This window comes from Lynx rufus, unplaced genomic scaffold (genome assembly GCF_022079265.1).
Source record: "Lynx rufus isolate CCGP_SWC_20201006 ecotype Redwood Valley unplaced genomic scaffold, mLynRuf1.p SCAF_4, whole genome shotgun sequence".
NCBI classification, from domain to species: Eukaryota; Metazoa; Chordata; class Mammalia; order Carnivora; family Felidae; genus Lynx; species Lynx rufus.
Window position 1 is genome coordinate 3,183,342 of NW_025814856.1, and position 15,574 is coordinate 3,198,915.

A 15,574-nucleotide genomic window follows, 5' to 3' on the forward strand; every position below is an offset into this window, starting at 1 on the left:
GATTTCGGCCCCGCCTTCTCCCAAACAGCAGGACCTGTCCTGCCCTCCCACTGCCCCCCTGCCCCTCAGCGTTACCCCTGCCACCCAGGTCCCAGGGACCGTGGAGGCGTTCGAGAGAACAAGTTCAGAGTCAGACCTAAGTTCAACCTCAGCTCAGCCACTTATTTTCTGCGTCACCTTGAGCAAGGTGCTCTATGTCCCTGCTCCTCAGCTTCCCCGTGTGGGAAATACCAACATCTTTTCCAAGGTCTGTGGGCACAATTAAACACGCGGAGAGCACTTAGCACACTGTTTGGCACTAAATTAACATAACAGCCCACGTGGCAGGGCGTTGATGTTATTGTTGTTATTAGAGAGGTCATGCGGTACAGTGAGGAAGAGTGTGGAGGGGGCATCGGGGCTGGGACTTTGAGGGATGAGGAGGAGTTTGCCTGACCATCTGTGTTCAGATCTCAGCTTGGCCACTTACACTCTGCTTGATCTTGAGCCGGTACCTTCACTTCTTTGGACCTCGGTTTTCCCAACTATGAAATGGAGAGAAAACAGTCCATACCTCACTGAGTTACTATGAGGAAAGTGCTTAGAACAGCGCCAGTAGGGGGCGCCTGGGCGGCTCCGCGGGTTAGGCCTCCGACTCTTGATTTCCACTCGGGTCATGATCTCACCACGGTTGAGATCCAGTCCCACCTGGGGCTCCAGCAGAATGTGGAGCCTGCTTGGGATTCTCTCTCCCTCTCTCTCTCTGCCCCTCCCCCACTCATGCTCGCTCACTCACTCCATGAATGAACGAACGAATGAATAAAATAAAATAAAATAAAATAAAATAAAATAAAATAAAATAAAAAAATGAAAAGAAAAAGAAAGAGGGGCGCCTGGTGGCTCAGTCGGTTAAGCGTCCAACTTTGGCTCAGGTCATGATCTCTCAGTTCCTCAGTTCGAGCCTTCCATCGGGCTCTGTGCTGACAGCTCAGAGCCTTCTTGGGATTCTGTCTCCCTTCCCGCTCGCACTCTCTCTCTCAGAAATAAATAAACATTTTTAAAACATTAAAAAAAAATCAACAGCGGTAGGCTTGTTCACTAGTGCTGGTGTTAGCTATTCTTATAGTCACTCCACCAGCACAGGTGTCCCCAGAAGTCACTCTGTCTATACATCCATTGGCTTTGCTTGGGTGAAGACAGACCCGGAGCCCCTGAAGTCAAGCTCAGAAGCTCAGACTTGATTCTCAGAGTAGCAGGGAGCCAGCGATGGTTCTAGCAATCAGGCAACAGAGAGCTTCTGGGTTGGGGGAAGCAGAGAGGCCGGGCCCCCACCTCTGGCTGGGCCTGGAAGGTTGGCTGGGGGTGTTTGTGACTGCACCCCCCCCCCATGAGGCCGCCCCACAGGCTGGCCCCCAGCCCCTGCAGACGCGGCATCGGAACCAGCTGTGCTAGCCAGATGTTCCTGGTTTACCCCCAGATGTGTGTCGCCGGCTCGCGGCTGCCCTGGCTTCCCCACCTCCACCAAGGGGCGGGGCTGGGCCCTGGGGCCTCCCAGGGAGGGGGCACATTTTTGTGGGCTGCGGAATTTGTTACTTGTTTTGCAGGACCATTGAGTCCTGCCTTGAGAGAACCTAAGTCCTGCCCCTGCTGGGACCTCAGTTTCCCCATCACTGGGACCTCCAGGAGCCACCTAGGGGGACGGAGAGGACCCGGGCTGCCCTAGAAACGGGCCCGGCCACCAGCCCTGGAGCTGTCCGCGCGGAGGGAGGAAGCGTGCCAGCACGTTGTCTGAGGCCCTGCCTGCTGCCATCGGCCGGGCCTGCGGGACTTCACTGAATTAGATGGCCCTCCAAATGTGGGAGGGTGTCTCGGGCAGCTCGTTGTACGGATGGGGAAACTGAGGCTCAGAGCGGCAGCAGCTGTCCCCGTGGCATCCAGCAGGGAGGAGGCAGAGCAGGGATCGGAAATCAGCCAGTCTAGAATCTAGAACCCCGGATCTGCAAGCCTCTTCTCACAAGCTCACCCATACGTGCGGGCCGCCCACACATCCGTCCTCATGGCTGCTCGGCCCGTGGGCAGTGACGACGGTCCCAGCAGCCACCGGTCAGGCTCCCCTGGGTCCTCGCTAGTGTTCTGGGTGCTGAGTGGCCCCCTTCGGGGAGATGCCCCCCCCCCCATAGGAAGGTCGGGGATGTGTCCAGGGGTGAGGTGGAGAAGGACAAGGCTGGACGCGGAGGGAGGCACCCTGTGAGCAAAACTATGGGGACTGCAGAGCTGGAGCAGGTGCGTGCCTTTGTGAATAGAAATACTGAAGGCTGCCTGCCCTTGCCTTGAAAGAACCCGGCCCAGGCTGTCCTTCCCAAATCCCCCAGTCCAGAGAAGACAGCTGTGGACCCAGACGCTATGCCAGCAGGACCGGGTAAGAGGGAGGGACCCACGGCTGGGGATCCAAGGGGGGAAGCAGGGATGGCTTCCCGGAGGAGGGCATGTGGGAGCCAGGGCTCTGAAGGATGAGTAGGAGTTTGCCAGATGCAGGCAGACCCCGCTTCTAGGCCTCCCTGGGACTACAGAGATGAGTGGATGGAGGGAAGGGTCCCCTCCCAGCCTTCCTCTCCCTGGGAAGGAGCATGAAGCACCCTGAGGCCAGGAGTTCTGCAGGAAGGAGGCTGTTGATCTTAGGAACACATATGCCTGGCCTGCGTCTCCTGGGAAGCTCCATGGAAAGGTGGAGCCTCAGGGCGTTCCCTGGGCACCAGGATAATGAGCAGCATTCTTGGCACTAGCACGGAAGCTGCTAGAAACACCCACATGCCCACACCCTCACCCCGGCTGTTCCTTGGGTGATCGGAAGCGCCTGGCTGTGTGACTTTGGGTTACTCATCACCCCTCTCTGAGTCTCCTCCCAGCCCTGGGCACGTTGTGGCCTCCGGCTAGATGTGGAAGTCCTCCTTGATCCCAATGGTGAAGTTCGGACTGTCACGGCCCCTAAGAACGCTCCCGTCCCTGGGCAGTGAGGACTCTCCAGGGTCGGGATATTTTCTGAAGGTTGAGAAGAGACCGCTGGCCGGGCCCCGTCCGGGCAGCGTGGGAGGCACCCGAGCTGCGTGGACCTGGGCCGTGTACCAGTCGTCAGGACAGGGCAGTTCGCTCCTGGGTCAGCAGCCTCCCTCCCGCTCACCTAACTCACGGCACTCCGCGTCTATGCCGCTCGCTCGCCCCCGGAACGTCCAGAGCTGACCGCCTGGCAACACCAGCGGGTGTTCACACGCGTGCCCCCATGCGTGTGAGTGTGTGGCCGGGGTGTGGGAGTGGCAGGAGCAAGCACGGGCGGCCCCAGTTAGGCCCCAGGCCAGGATGCACACGCGGCTGGACACCCCTGAGCCTGTAGGTATGTGTCCTTGGGCGCACAGAGGTCCCAGTGCGTGCGTGCAACGCGTGCATGTGCGGCCGTGCCCGTTCTCCGCGCAGCATGCCGGAGACGACGTGTGTCTTTCGGGAGAGTCTGAAAATGCTGGTGTGGGAGCCCCCAAGGGTGCAAGAGGCTAAGAACACCCGAGTGGCTGGGAGCGCGAGCGCTCGGGGGGGGGTGACAGCTCCCCGGATCGGGTGCAAGCGAAGCCGGCCTATCCTGGGTGAGGGCGTACCAGTGTGAAAGCGTGCAAGTGTGTGAGCCGGTGTGAGCGTGGCTGTCAGAGCGTGGGGGTGTGGGTGGCAACATGCCCCGGGGTGGGGGTTGGAGCACGTGAGTAGCGGGACGGAGTGACCCCGGTAGTGATCCGTGCCGCGTAAGGGGCTGAGCTGGTGACTGTGTTCAAAAACGAGAGTGTCACCACGTTTTCAGGTGGGGGTGTGAACACATCCGAGTTACTGACCGCGTTTTTGTCCGTCGGTGTCATCTTGCTTGAGGAAGACTTGTAAACATGCCTGGGGGTGTAATAATGTTGCTGGATGTGTGTGAAAATGCCCCAGCCCATCAATGTGGTCGTCTTTGTATATGGATGTGAGAACAGCCACCCCAGTGAGTGGGATGGGGTGGTCGTGTGAGTCCCAACGTGTGTGGAAACGCCCGAGTGCGTGAGGCCCATCGATTCGAGTGGCTGAGTGTGAAAACAGAGCATCAGTGGGACCGTGTTTGAGTGGCCGAGGGACAGCCGGTCCCAGTGGGCGCAGGCAGGCGTGTCTGGGTGTGTATGGGAGTGAGGACACCCAAGCGTGCCTCCGAGGACAAGAAGGCCGAGCGTGTGACCCCCACGTGTGCTGGGAGCACACGGCCCCAGGTCCGGGGGCTCCACGACACCGAGAGGCTGATGGTGGACACCGGCCCCTCCCCGAGCCATCGGCCACACCCGCGGCACCCCTCTGGCTCAGGTCCCAGCCAGAGACAAACCAGTTGGGTGACCCCCGTGCTGAAAGGCCTATTGTTAGCAGCCGCTTATCAGCTGCGCCTACTGGCCCCCTCCAGCCTCGGCCCTCTGCTTTCCGGCCCCCATCAGGACTCCGGGGGGTCCCATGGCTCCAAGGACACCAGGGGCTCCCGTGGCCTGGCCTTCTCACGGCCGGAGTCCCATCGGGCCTGGCAGCGTCCCACCCCCTCACCCCCACCCCGAGGGAAGCCCTGAGCAGAAACAGAGGACTAGAGCCAGGCATCATGCAGGGGCCTCGGTCAGCCTCACAGGGAAACTGAGGCACCCCCCATCTCCCCGCCTCAAAACGTGGGTGTGAGAGCTGGCGGGGTGCTGGGCGTCCAGAGAGGGCCTTGCCCAGGTGAGGCCCACGGGGACCCGGCATAAAGCAGGGGCACTTTTAGAGCAAAGGGGCGCGGTGTGGGCACCTGACAACTTCCGGGGGGGGGGTTGTCTCCCGCTTGCTGTACAAATTTGACAATGAAATATTCTCCCCGTGGCCCCCGCCGCCCTGCAGGACCCGCCCCGGGCCCCTCTCCGGACTCCCCTCCCCCCTCACTCACTCTGTTCCAGCCACATGGGTCACCGCTGTTCCTCCCACGTGCCAGGCACAGCCCTGTGACCTCTGATCTCCAGGCTGGCCCCAGGTTGCTTGCACGCCCCCTGTGGGGGAGGAAGCTCATTCTCCACCAACACCACCGACAGCCGCGCAAACGGCCCTACCACACACCCCCAAAGCGGCAAGCCCTCAGGATGACCCAGCATCCGCTCCCAAGCACAGCACAGCCCATGCGTGTGGGTCCCGCCAAAGACCCCGGGTTCGAATCCCAGATGCTTTCCTAGCTGTGCCCTTGGGTAAGACCCTACCTGCTTTGGGCCTCATTTTCCCCAGCTGTAAAACGGCGATCATGGCGCCTCCTTCGTGGGCTCAGCACGGGGTCTGCTACACAGCAGGCGCTTAATTAATGTCCCCTGCTGCTGGGTGGCGGCTGTAGGTCCTGCGCCCGCGCCTCCACGGGGCGGGGGCGGGGGTGGGGACGGGGAGAGGCGGTTCCAGACGCCCTGCGCTTAACCACCCAGGGCGGCGCCCATGCAAAACCGAGGTGCAAATCTCACGCAAATCCCGGCTGCGCGCGGTGGCCGGCAGCACTAGCGGCCCGAGGTGCGCGCGCGGGGGTGCCCGGCACCCGACAGCCGCGCACAGGCGCTGCTGACCCGCGTCCAGCCCGGCTTTCAGCGCTCCGTGCAAATGTTTACACCGGGCCGGACGCCAGGCCCCGCGCGGGCCGGCACCAGACGGCCAGGCTGGGAATGTAAACCAGCGGCCGGCAGAGGTCCCGGCGCGGGTGGGCGGGGGTGCGCATGCGTCGTGAAACACCTACTGTGTGCACTCAGGGCGGACTCGCCTAGGCGATCCCAGCAGGGAGTCCTCGGTGCCCTAACGGGGGTCGGGGCGGGGGGGGAGGGGAGCTCAGGGCACTGTGGTGGCCCAGAGGGTGCACACCTGCGCCGCCCGGGGCTGGGGAGTATGAGCAGCCACAGAAGGCTTCCACGGGGAGGCGCCCTCCAGGCGGAGACTGAGAGGGGAATGGGGGGCTTGGAGGAGGAGGGGAAGAGAATATTCTGGGAGGAAGGACCAGCTTGTGCAAAGCCTGGGGGTGGGTCGAGTGCAGCTGTGGTCCGTGGATGCCCCTTCTGAGCATCAGTTTATGTGTCTGGGTGGGGGGGACCCGGGCTCAGAGAGGGACAGGAAGTCACTCCCAAGGACCTCACTATGTGAGGAAGTCTCAACCCCAGGGATCCTGCCTCCTAGAACGTGCTGTAAATCACCAGATCTCCACCACACCCCGGTCCCACAGTGCCCCCTGCTGGGAGTGGCCTCCCCTGCTTCCAGTCTTCCCCCAGGCTCACTGGGCTCCGCCCACCCCAGCCTCCCGGGTGCTTTGGCCAACCTCAGTCCAGCCTCGGGACTTTTGCACAGGCTGTTCCCCCGCCTGCGATGCCATTCTCTTCTGCCTGGCCAACTCCTACTATCGTTCAAGTCTCAGCTTTCCACCTCAGGGGAGCACTGTGGGACCCCCCAGGTGGGGGCGGTTCCCCCGTTCCCCCTGGCACCCCGCCCACCCCTTTCCTTGGCAGCATTTTTCACAACCTTGTTCAGTGGCTCCTAGATGAATCATTTCTATGTTGCATCTGATCATTAAGCAGAAGTGGTTTGAAATCAGGGGCCCCACCATGTCCCCGGTGTCTGGCCCAGTGCCCCGTGCCCGTTTGTCGCCTGAAAGACGGACGGAGGCCATGTGGCTGCCCATCCCGTGCCCGCAGGCCGAGTATGCAGCGCTGGAAGGCGGCAGCCTTAGCCTCGGTGCTCTGCAGCTCCGTGCTCTCCATCTGGATGTGTCGGGACGGCCTGCTCCTCAGCCACCGCCTGGGACCCGCGCTGTCCCCACTGCGCCGGCCACCTCGCACCCTGGACGCCCGGATCGCCCGTCTGGCCCAGTGTAAGCCCCTCCCCGTCGCGGGTCAGATGGCGGGATCCAGGGGCGGGCACAACGGTGGAATTTCCGGCAGGGGCCACGGAGGCTTATTTAGATGGGGTGTAGGGGGTGCCAGTCTTCCCAGCGGCCTGGCAGGGGTGGCACGGGGGCGGGGGTGGTGGCTGAGAACCGGGTGGCGGGGGGTCTCTTGGCTCAGCTGTCATAAGGAATTAGGCTCTGGCCCCGAGGGGACCAGGGGACCAGATGGAGATTAGACCTGGGCATCGGGCCCGGAGGCCCCCACCGCACAGCGGGGAGTGTGCGGAGCCGGAGGCTGCACCCGAGCCCCCACTGACCTGCGCGGTGGACAGAGACCAAGCGGAGGGGGAGACACGAGAGACCTAGAACTGGGGAGAGAAACAGAGGCATAAAGGCTCAGAGACAAAGAGGAGTTGGGAGAGATGACATACTAGAAGGCGGGGGATGCAGACTTGAAATACGGCCTCCCCCCCCGGAGGGGCGTGGCCCCCACGGCCCAACTCCCCACTCCTTCCAGGCACCTGCCCTCTGCCCTCCTGCCAGGCATGGGCCGGGCATGGGTCCCACCCGGGCATGGGTCCCGGGCATGTGTCCACGCGGAGCCGCGCGGGTGACCGAGGTGTACGTCTGGGCGCGTGCAGCGGGCCTGTGGGTGGGGCGACGGGCACGCCTGCGTGCAAGTCCTCGCCGGCCCTGTGGGCCCACACAATCCTCCTTTCTTGGGCTTACAATGGACAAGGGTAGCCGGCGGCACGGGCTCCACTTCCGTCGGCCGCTTGGCCGCTTCTTCCTGCGGCGTCAAAGTCCTTCCAGGACACGGGTCCCAGAGACCCCGGATGAGGCCCCAAAACGCTAGTGTTCCAGAACCCGAGGGCACAACACCCGTGGTGAAATCTCAGGCACCGGGAAGGGGCTCGGTCCGTGGGCCGGTGATTTCCTCCCTGGACCCCGTCCCTGGGCACAGCCCTCCTAAGGGAAGCGAGTGACCACGGACTCCCCTCAGAGCCCCAGTGTTAGGCCCCGAGACCAATGCGCTGATGGTGAAATTTCACGGTTGGGGCGGTGGGAGGGGGAAGGGCAGAAGCTGCTGCTGACCTCACCCCTCTGTTCCAGCCCCTGTGCCGGTGGCCAGGCCTGCTGGAGGGAGGCAGGGCAGCAACACCAAGAGATTATTCACTGTTTATCTGAAATTCAAATTTAACTGGGCATCTGTGCTTTATCTGGAAAACTCTCTAAATGTATACCTTAGGGCTGGGCACAACACGGTGGAATTTTAGGCAGCATTAAGTGAGGCAGGCCTGAACCTGACCCCAGAGCCCCCCCAGTCCTGCCCTGGACTTCAGGAACTGGACACATGATGCTCATTGGATCCACGCTTTCCACTGTCCAGCCTCAGCCAAAGCAGGGACCCTACGAGCCTCCTTGAGCAGAAGGGGACACCGAGGCCCAGAGCAGGGCCATCACCTACCTGAGTTGTACAGGGCTGAAAGTGGCAGAACTAGGGTTTGACTCCTGAGACACCCCCACCCCCACCCCCCGTGGGAACAGACATCCCCATGGTGACAGACAGACTCTCCCACTTGGGCCACGCCGTAAGCTATTTCTTTGGGAGCCGGGGGTGCCGGCCTGGGGGCCCTTAGGGGGCTAAACTCAGGATCTCCTTTCCCAACCACAAGTATGATGCCGCCTGCGGAGGGCTTGGGAACCCCTCCCTGCAGTCCCACAGTCCGCACCACCTGCCACTGCCACGTCTATACTTCTGTCCTGAGGCTGCAGGGTACTGGGGCAGGCCCAGCCGCTTGGGAAATCAATTTAGGCTACGGGGCCCTGGGAATCGGTGACTCGGGGCACCTCCCGGAGACCGTGGGAGAAGAGGACTGGATGGGGGCCAAACTTGGGCACACGATGGAGGCGGGAAGAAGGCTGTTTGGGCTTGTCTGTGTCTCTGCCACCTGCTAACAGTGTGGCCTTAGGCAAGTCTCTGTCGGGTTGGATGCCCAATTTCCTTACCTGTACCACGGGGGTGGCTGTGACATTAGGTGGTGCCACGCGCAAGGCCTCACATGCAGGCCTGCCGCTCCTCTGCTCGTGCTGAAGCCCAAACTTCTGACTCAGTACTGTGGATGGAGAAACTGAGTCCCACCACGCAGTGGAACAGGAGGAACGGGGCGGCGGGGGTGGGGGGTGGGGGGTTGGGGGGAGGGAATTGGGGGTGGGCCCCAAAGAGTGACGTAGAGACTCGTTAACAGCTCAACCAAGGGTGAGCGGTTGAAGCCTGGTGTGGAGCTCCCCAACACTGGTCAGAAAGGGTGTGCCGGTTCCCCGGGACAGCCCAGCATAGGGGTGGGGCCAGCGGGGGACCCAATCAGGGACAGGGATTTGGCCCAGGATACCCCCCCAGCTGAGTGCTCCCTTCCTTCCCTGCCAAGAGGAGGGAGCAGCTCTGCGAAAGGGAAAAAGTCCCAGTGCAACGGGGCTTAGGGACAGGGTGCACAGAGAGGGTGGAGGGGGTGGTGGTGGAGGGGGTGGTGGTGGGGGGGATGCGGCAGCTGCGCCAGCGCCCCAGCGCGGGGCTGTTTTTGCCGGGGAACAGCGAGGGTCCGGCGCGCTCCCCCAGCCACCCGCTGACGCAGCCCTTTGTCCCCGCAGATCGCGCACTGCTGCAGGGCGCCCCGGACGCGGTGGAGCTGAGCGAGCTGACGCCCTGGGTCGGAAGGCCCCCGCGTCCGCGCCGTCGGGCGGGGCCCCGGCGGCGGCGCGCGCGTGCGCGGTCGGGGACGCGGCCGTGCGGGCTGCGCGAGCTCGAGGTGCGCGTGAGCGAGCTGGGCTTGGGCTACGCGTCCGACGAGACGGTGCTGTTCCGCTACTGCGCAGGCGCCTGCGAGGCGGCGGCGCGCGTCTACGACCTTGGGCTGCGGCGGCTCCGCCAGCGGCGGCGGGTTCGGCGGGAGCGGGTGCGCGCGCAGCCCTGCTGCCGCCCGACGGCCTACGAGGACGAGGTGTCCTTCCTGGACGCGCACAGCCGCTACCACACGGTTCACGAGCTGTCGGCGCGCGAGTGTGCCTGCGTCTGACCCTACCTCACCGGCGCCGGCGCGACGGCGCCCACCGTCCCGCCGGGCAGGCCCCGCGGCCGCAGACTGCCCCTGCGCAGACGATGCCGTCGAGGCCCCAGGACTGTCCAATACCCGCTCCAGATAAAGTGTGGAAAGCGGAGCGTGCGTCGTGATTCCGCGTGCCGGGGGTGCCCACCTCTCCGAGGGACCCGAGGGCGGGGGGAGAAGGCGCCAGCCGCGCTGGGAATGGGGGCGGGGGCGGGCTCCACCTGCTGGATGGTGGGAGGATCCCGTGGGCTTTGGGGGAAAGGAGGTGGACAAGAGGGTCCTCCTCCCGTGGGACAAAGAGCCGAGTGGGGCGAGTGGGGGCAACGTCGGCCGGGACCGTCCTTCCCACTCGCCTGCAGGTCCCCGGGCCCCTTCCCCGACGTGTCCCTTGTCCGCCGCCCCGTCGGGCGAGCTTGTGGGTGGGAAGAGAGAGCCCAAGGCGGATGACGAGTCCGAGGTCCAGGTGGACCCGGCCTCCCTCCCCTAAAGGGCCTCCTCAGGCCGGTGGGCCCCCACCGGAGGGAACGGAGCACTATCTCCTTCACTAGCTAAAAATATATGCGCGCTGCCCATCTCCCTGTGGGGACAGGTCTGGGGCGGGCGCCAGCCCTGTCCAGCCCGAATCCGGCGCCTGCCCGGGCAGAGCGGGTCCCGGGGGACGTAGGTCCTGGGCCCATAAAAGCCCTGGCTGGAGCTCCGGGGGGATTTAACAACGCGTCCCCTGGGAGGACAGAAAAAGCCCGGCGCGCTCTTGAGGTTTGCCCGCGGTGTCACCTTGATGCTTGGCAAGCCTGGGACACCCCAGGGTGTTGGGTTCCCAGACCGTGGGGAGGGGTGGGGGTCCCAGGCTTGGAGGAGGGCAGGGCAGGGGGTGGGTGCTGGGCCCCTAGACTGGCACCCTGGACCAGAGGGTGTGGACTGTGGCCTCCTGCACCTCCGAGTGAGGTTCTGGAGGGGCAGCCCCCTCCCCACCCCAGACAGCCTTCCTGAGGATGTGCTGCCCTCTCCTCTTCCCTCACCCCCAGCTCCACCGAGGCTCCCTAGGGCACAGCCCCTTCCCTCCTTCACTCTTCCCGGAGACGGGCCCTGTCCTCTCCCGCACAGCAGAGCGCAGGACCACCTTCTAACACCGTGTCCCTCCCAGACCCAGTCCAGTATCCCGAAGCTGGAGGGACCAAATCAGAAGGTGCCCCAGGAAGGTTCATCCAGCCCAGCAGGAACATCCCTAGTTCCCTGCTGCCCAGGTCGCCAGCTGCACCACTGAAGGCAGCTAACGGGCAGGACTGCCAGGGGCCCCGAGGGCAGGGCGGGCAGCCAGGCCCCAGCCCATGGGTGGTCTGCCTGGAAGGAAGTCTCAGAGCTGAGGCTGGATGGGGTCCCCGCCCACCCGTGCAGTCTTCTGGCTCTGAGGTTTGGGGTGGTGGATTCCTGTTAGTTTGGGCTGACTCAGCTCAGCCGTGGCAGAGAAGCAGCCGGGGTCCCTATCTGCTTGGAGCAGAAGCCAAGCCTCAGTTTCCCCATCCCAGATGGCCTTGAGCCACAGAGACAGAAGGTGCTCAGCCCAGGATCCATAGTGGGAAAATCGACCTTGGAGCCCAGGTCTGTGGCCCCTGAAGCCCGATGACCGTGTGTGTGTGTGTGTGTGTGTGTGTGCGCGCGCACGCGCGTGTGTATGGATGGAGGAGCGAGTGTGTGCATCCTGTCAGGACCTCCTGGCACCTCGGTTCCTCATCTCTCACTCAGTTCCAGAATCCCAACCACAGGGCGCTGGCCCAGACCACCAGAGAATTGGAACACATACCCGACAGCCCCCACAGATCCCTGGGGCTGGGTTCCCTGTAGTGCACACGCACACGCACACACGCACACGCACGCACTGAGACTGGGCACCCACATGGGGCTCGGCAGAGCAGATCACACACAGACGTCCGGCCCTCCCACATGCGTTCAGTCGTCACGGTCAAAACTGCGCGCTACGAGTGACACCTCAAGGTCACCGCTCATCTGTAAAGCACATGGGGTCTGGCTTTCGCCCACACACAGCGGGGACACTCACGCCAATGGTCACGCTCCCCACCCTGCATGGTCGCCACATGTCACACAAGCCCGCCCGACTACTCGCACGGCACCACACCCGCCCCTCCCCCCTCCTTCACAGGACAGCCCCTGGCCCCCAGTGACCCCCCAGGCAGCCTGGTCCCCACTCCCCACTGCCTGATGGGCTTGACCTCGGGGGCTTTTCCATCTTTTGACATCCGGGACCAGGCCATTCGTGGTTGTGGGGGACGTCCTGGGCACCCTAGGCTGTTGCACAGCATCCGTGGCCCCCCACCCACTCGAGGCTATCGCCCCATCTCCAGCTGTGACAGCCACAAGCCTCACGGCACCTGGCCGAGTGTGCCCTGGAGGGCAGAGCCACCCTGGGGTGAGAACCGCTGTTGTAAAAGAAGGGAGAAGACCTCGGTTTTCCTGGGAGCATTCCCATCTGGAGACTGGTGCCAATATTGCCCACCTGCCACCCCACAGGCGGTTAACAACAGCAAGGGCAACCACAAGCAAACCCAGCAGAACCGCGTCCAGCGGGTGGGACCCCCAGGCCGGTTCCCCAGGGCCTGAGTGCCTTCGTGAGTGGGGTCCCCAGCGGGTGAGGCTCCTCGCAAGTGGGTGAGACCCCCCCAGGGGGGGGGAGGCCCCTGGCAGGAAAGGTGGCCCGGGCCGGTCTCCTGGCAGCAGAGGTGGCCAGCGGGTGAAGCCCCAGCTAAGCGAGCTCCCCGGCCACCCGCGTCCCGGCAGGTGCGTCCCCAGGGGTGTGGTGTGGGGCGACCCCCGCCCCGGCCCGGCCAGCTCACGTGAACCAGGCAGCTATGCTGGGCACAGTCTGGTAGGTGGAGTCCCGCTGCAGCCTCCAGCAGGCCTTGCAGAACATCAGGGCCCAACTGAATGACCGAGGCCGCAGCGTCTCCCTCCAGCGGAAGTAGCTCAGGTAGCGGGCGTGGTCCTTGTCCAGTGCCTGCAGGTACCGGCCCAGTTCCTCGGCGCTCTGGAAGTCGTGGACGTGGATGAAGGCGTCGGGGGGCAGGAACTGTTCATAGTCACTCCTGCTGGGGCCCAGCACCACGGGCACGGTCCAGGCTTCTAGGGCATTCCGCCACAGCTTCTCGGTGATGTAGTCGGGGTGCAAGGAGTTCTCGAAAGCCAGGTAAAACTTGTACCGGGACAGCTGCTGGGCCATGGCCTTCTCCGGCAGCGGCTTGTGGGAGCGCCCATACACGTCCACTTGGACGTGAGCTTTCAGCAGGTGGTAATAACGCACCCTGGCTGAGTCTTCCCTCCAGTTGGACACCACCCAGGCCACCAGCTCCGTCTTGGCCGAGACGTTGACCACCGTGGAGGCCGGCTGGCCGGGCCACGGCTCCAGCCAGCCATAGGGTGTGAAGATGTCCGAGTCTCTGCGGTAGGACATGGTGAGGTTGAAGTATCCGTCCAGGGCCTTCAGTTGTGCGCAGTGGCTGGGCGATTCCATGCTGTACCAGACCCAGCGCTGGCCCGGCGGCCGTGGGGACGTGGGGAGCTGCTTCCTCGGGTCGTAGCTGACCTCGCGGTGATGCACCAGCACCGCGTCCGCCTGAGGGTACGCGCTGCGGTCCGCAGTCAGCCGGCAGTCGGCCGTGCCCGGCCACAGCTCCGAGCAGCGGGACAGAGGCACGGGGCGGTTGAATGGCCATGTCCACAGCAGGAGCACCAGGGGCGCGCGGGCAGAGGACCCAGGGGGGGTCGGGCAGGGCGCCCCCTGGGAGGACACCGTCCCTGAGGACCCGTTGGGAGCCGCGTCGAGAGCTTCTGCCGCATCGGCCCCCGACCTGGCGGACCACAAGGGCGTGTCTTGGGACACTCGCAGGTAAGAGAAGAAGCACAGAGCCAGAAACAGTTGCAGCAGCAGCCCGAGGAGACACTGTTGCCAGGGCCATCGGGTCTTGGTCCAGCCGAGTGCATCCATGGGTCAGAGCAGCTGGGAGGAGGGGGGAGTGGAGACGGCATCGTTGATAACAAAGGAGACAATCGTGGGTTACCAACGTGTCAGCCAGGTGACGTACGTGAGGCCTGAGGCTGGCACTGTTGTTAGCTGTATTCTGCGGTTGAGGAAACTGAGGCCAGGTGACTCAGAGGGAGTCAGCGGCATCGCTGGTGTCCCAGCAGACAGCGCCTGGCCCTGAGCCCAGTGTCTCCAGCCACCTGGCCGCATAACCTATGTGGGGAGGGGTCCCCAGGGAGGTGGCATTGGTCCCAAGGGCCCTCAGGTCCCACCTTGACCCTGCCCTTCCCATAGTGTCCCAGCCTCTTCCCCAGTGCCCTGGAGTGGAGGCTTGCACCCGGGGATCTGTCCAGGAGGGGTACAAAGGGCTTGGGTTTGAAGGTTAGGCGAGAGCTCACCAGGTAGAGTAGAGCTTCGGGCACAGGGCGTTCCTGGCTCCTGGACAAAGAAAGCAACAGCCAATCCTGAGGTCTGCCGTGAACGGGAGCCTGGCCGGTTTGTGGGGAGAGCAAAGGAAGTGCTTAGAGGTCCCAGCGTGAACCTGATGTTGGATTTACTCAGTGTTTCTTTCAGTAGTGCTCCAAGATAGCCCCTCTGGTCCCGTGCTGGGTGGTCCCGCCCGCGTCCCTGCATTCCCGGATCCTTCCTGTGCCCGCCTGTGGTCACAAAGTCCTCCCAGACCGCAGACCCCAGACCCCAACCGCTAGAGCAGAAATCTAGAACCTTGTCTCTGCCCCAGCAACCTCCTTCAGCCCAGCCCCTCCCGTCCCCCGTTTTAGATGAGAAAACTGAGGCTTGGAGAGACTGATGCATGTCTTGCCCAAGTACACTGAGCCACAGGCATCATGACCCAGAGCCCAGACTCTCCCTCTCGACATAACCCCCAACGCGTCCCCCACTCTGTCCACACTTCAGGCACTGTCAGCAGGGCCCTCTGCCATCGGGGCAACGCTCTGTGTTTGCAGTCTCTGATCCAGTGGCCACCGGCCCCGTAATGCTACGGAGCCTTTGAAATGTGGCCGTCGTGTCTGAGGAACAGAGTCTTTAACGCTAATTTCAATTGAAAAAGTGAGTCAAAAACTGCTTCAAAACAGAAAGTAGGGGCGCCTGGCTGGCTCGGTTAGTAGAGAGACACAGAGCGTGAGCAGGGGAGGGGTAGAGAGAGAGGGAGAGACAGAATCTGAAGCAGTCTCCAGGCTCCGAACTGTCAGCACAGAGCCCGACAGCAGGGCTTGAACCTGTGAACCGTGAGATCATGACCTGAGGCTAAGTCAGACGCCCAACTGACTGAGCCACCCAGGCGCCCCTTGTCTCTCTACTCTTTTTAATACAGCTGGTAGAAAATTAAAAAAAATTACGGGGGCGCCCGGGTGGCTCCGTCGGTTAAGCAACCGACTTCAGCTCAGGTCATGATCTCCCGGTTCGTGGGTTCAAGCCCGGTGCTGGGCTCTGTGCTGACAGCGCTCGGAGCTTGGAGCGCCTTTCGGATTCTGTGTCTCCCTCTCTCTCTGCCCCTCCCCTGCTCCTGCTCGGTCTCGC

The 15,574-nt window shown here is 63.4% G+C and overlaps 2 protein-coding genes across 2 annotated transcripts; one reads left to right on the top strand and one right to left on the bottom strand.

The window, feature by feature from the left end:
* Positions 1 to 6,714: 6,714 nt before the first annotated feature.
* On the top strand, positions 6,715 to 9,972 carry NRTN (neurturin). The gene is made up of 2 exons (XM_047095100.1): positions 6,715 to 6,883; positions 9,548 to 9,972. Exons 1-2 carry the CDS (start codon positions 6,715 to 6,717, stop codon positions 9,970 to 9,972), a joined length of 594 nt encoding a protein of 197 aa, XP_046951056.1.
* A 2,875-nt stretch (positions 9,973 to 12,847) lies between these two features.
* On the bottom strand, positions 12,848 to 13,999 carry LOC124523120 (3-galactosyl-N-acetylglucosaminide 4-alpha-L-fucosyltransferase FUT3-like). The gene has a single exon (XM_047094906.1). It carries the CDS (start codon positions 13,997 to 13,999, stop codon positions 12,848 to 12,850), a length of 1,152 nt encoding a protein of 383 aa, XP_046950862.1.
* Positions 14,000 to 15,574: the final 1,575 nt, after the last annotated feature.

What these genes read in the sequence shown, in the direction of transcription:
- NRTN (XM_047095100.1), top strand. Translation starts at nt 6,715, where the DNA reads ATGCAGCGCTGGAAGGCGGCAGCCTTAGCCTCGGTGCTCTGCAGCTCC. An exon ending in GATCGCCCGTCTGGCCCAGT is followed by an intron (nt 6,884 to 9,547) that starts GTAAGCCCCTCC and finishes TTGTCCCCGCAG; the next exon opens with ATCGCGCACTGCTGCAGGGC.
- LOC124523120 (XM_047094906.1), bottom strand. Translation starts at nt 13,999, where the DNA reads ATGGATGCACTCGGCTGGACCAAGACCCGATGGCCCTGGCAACAGTGT.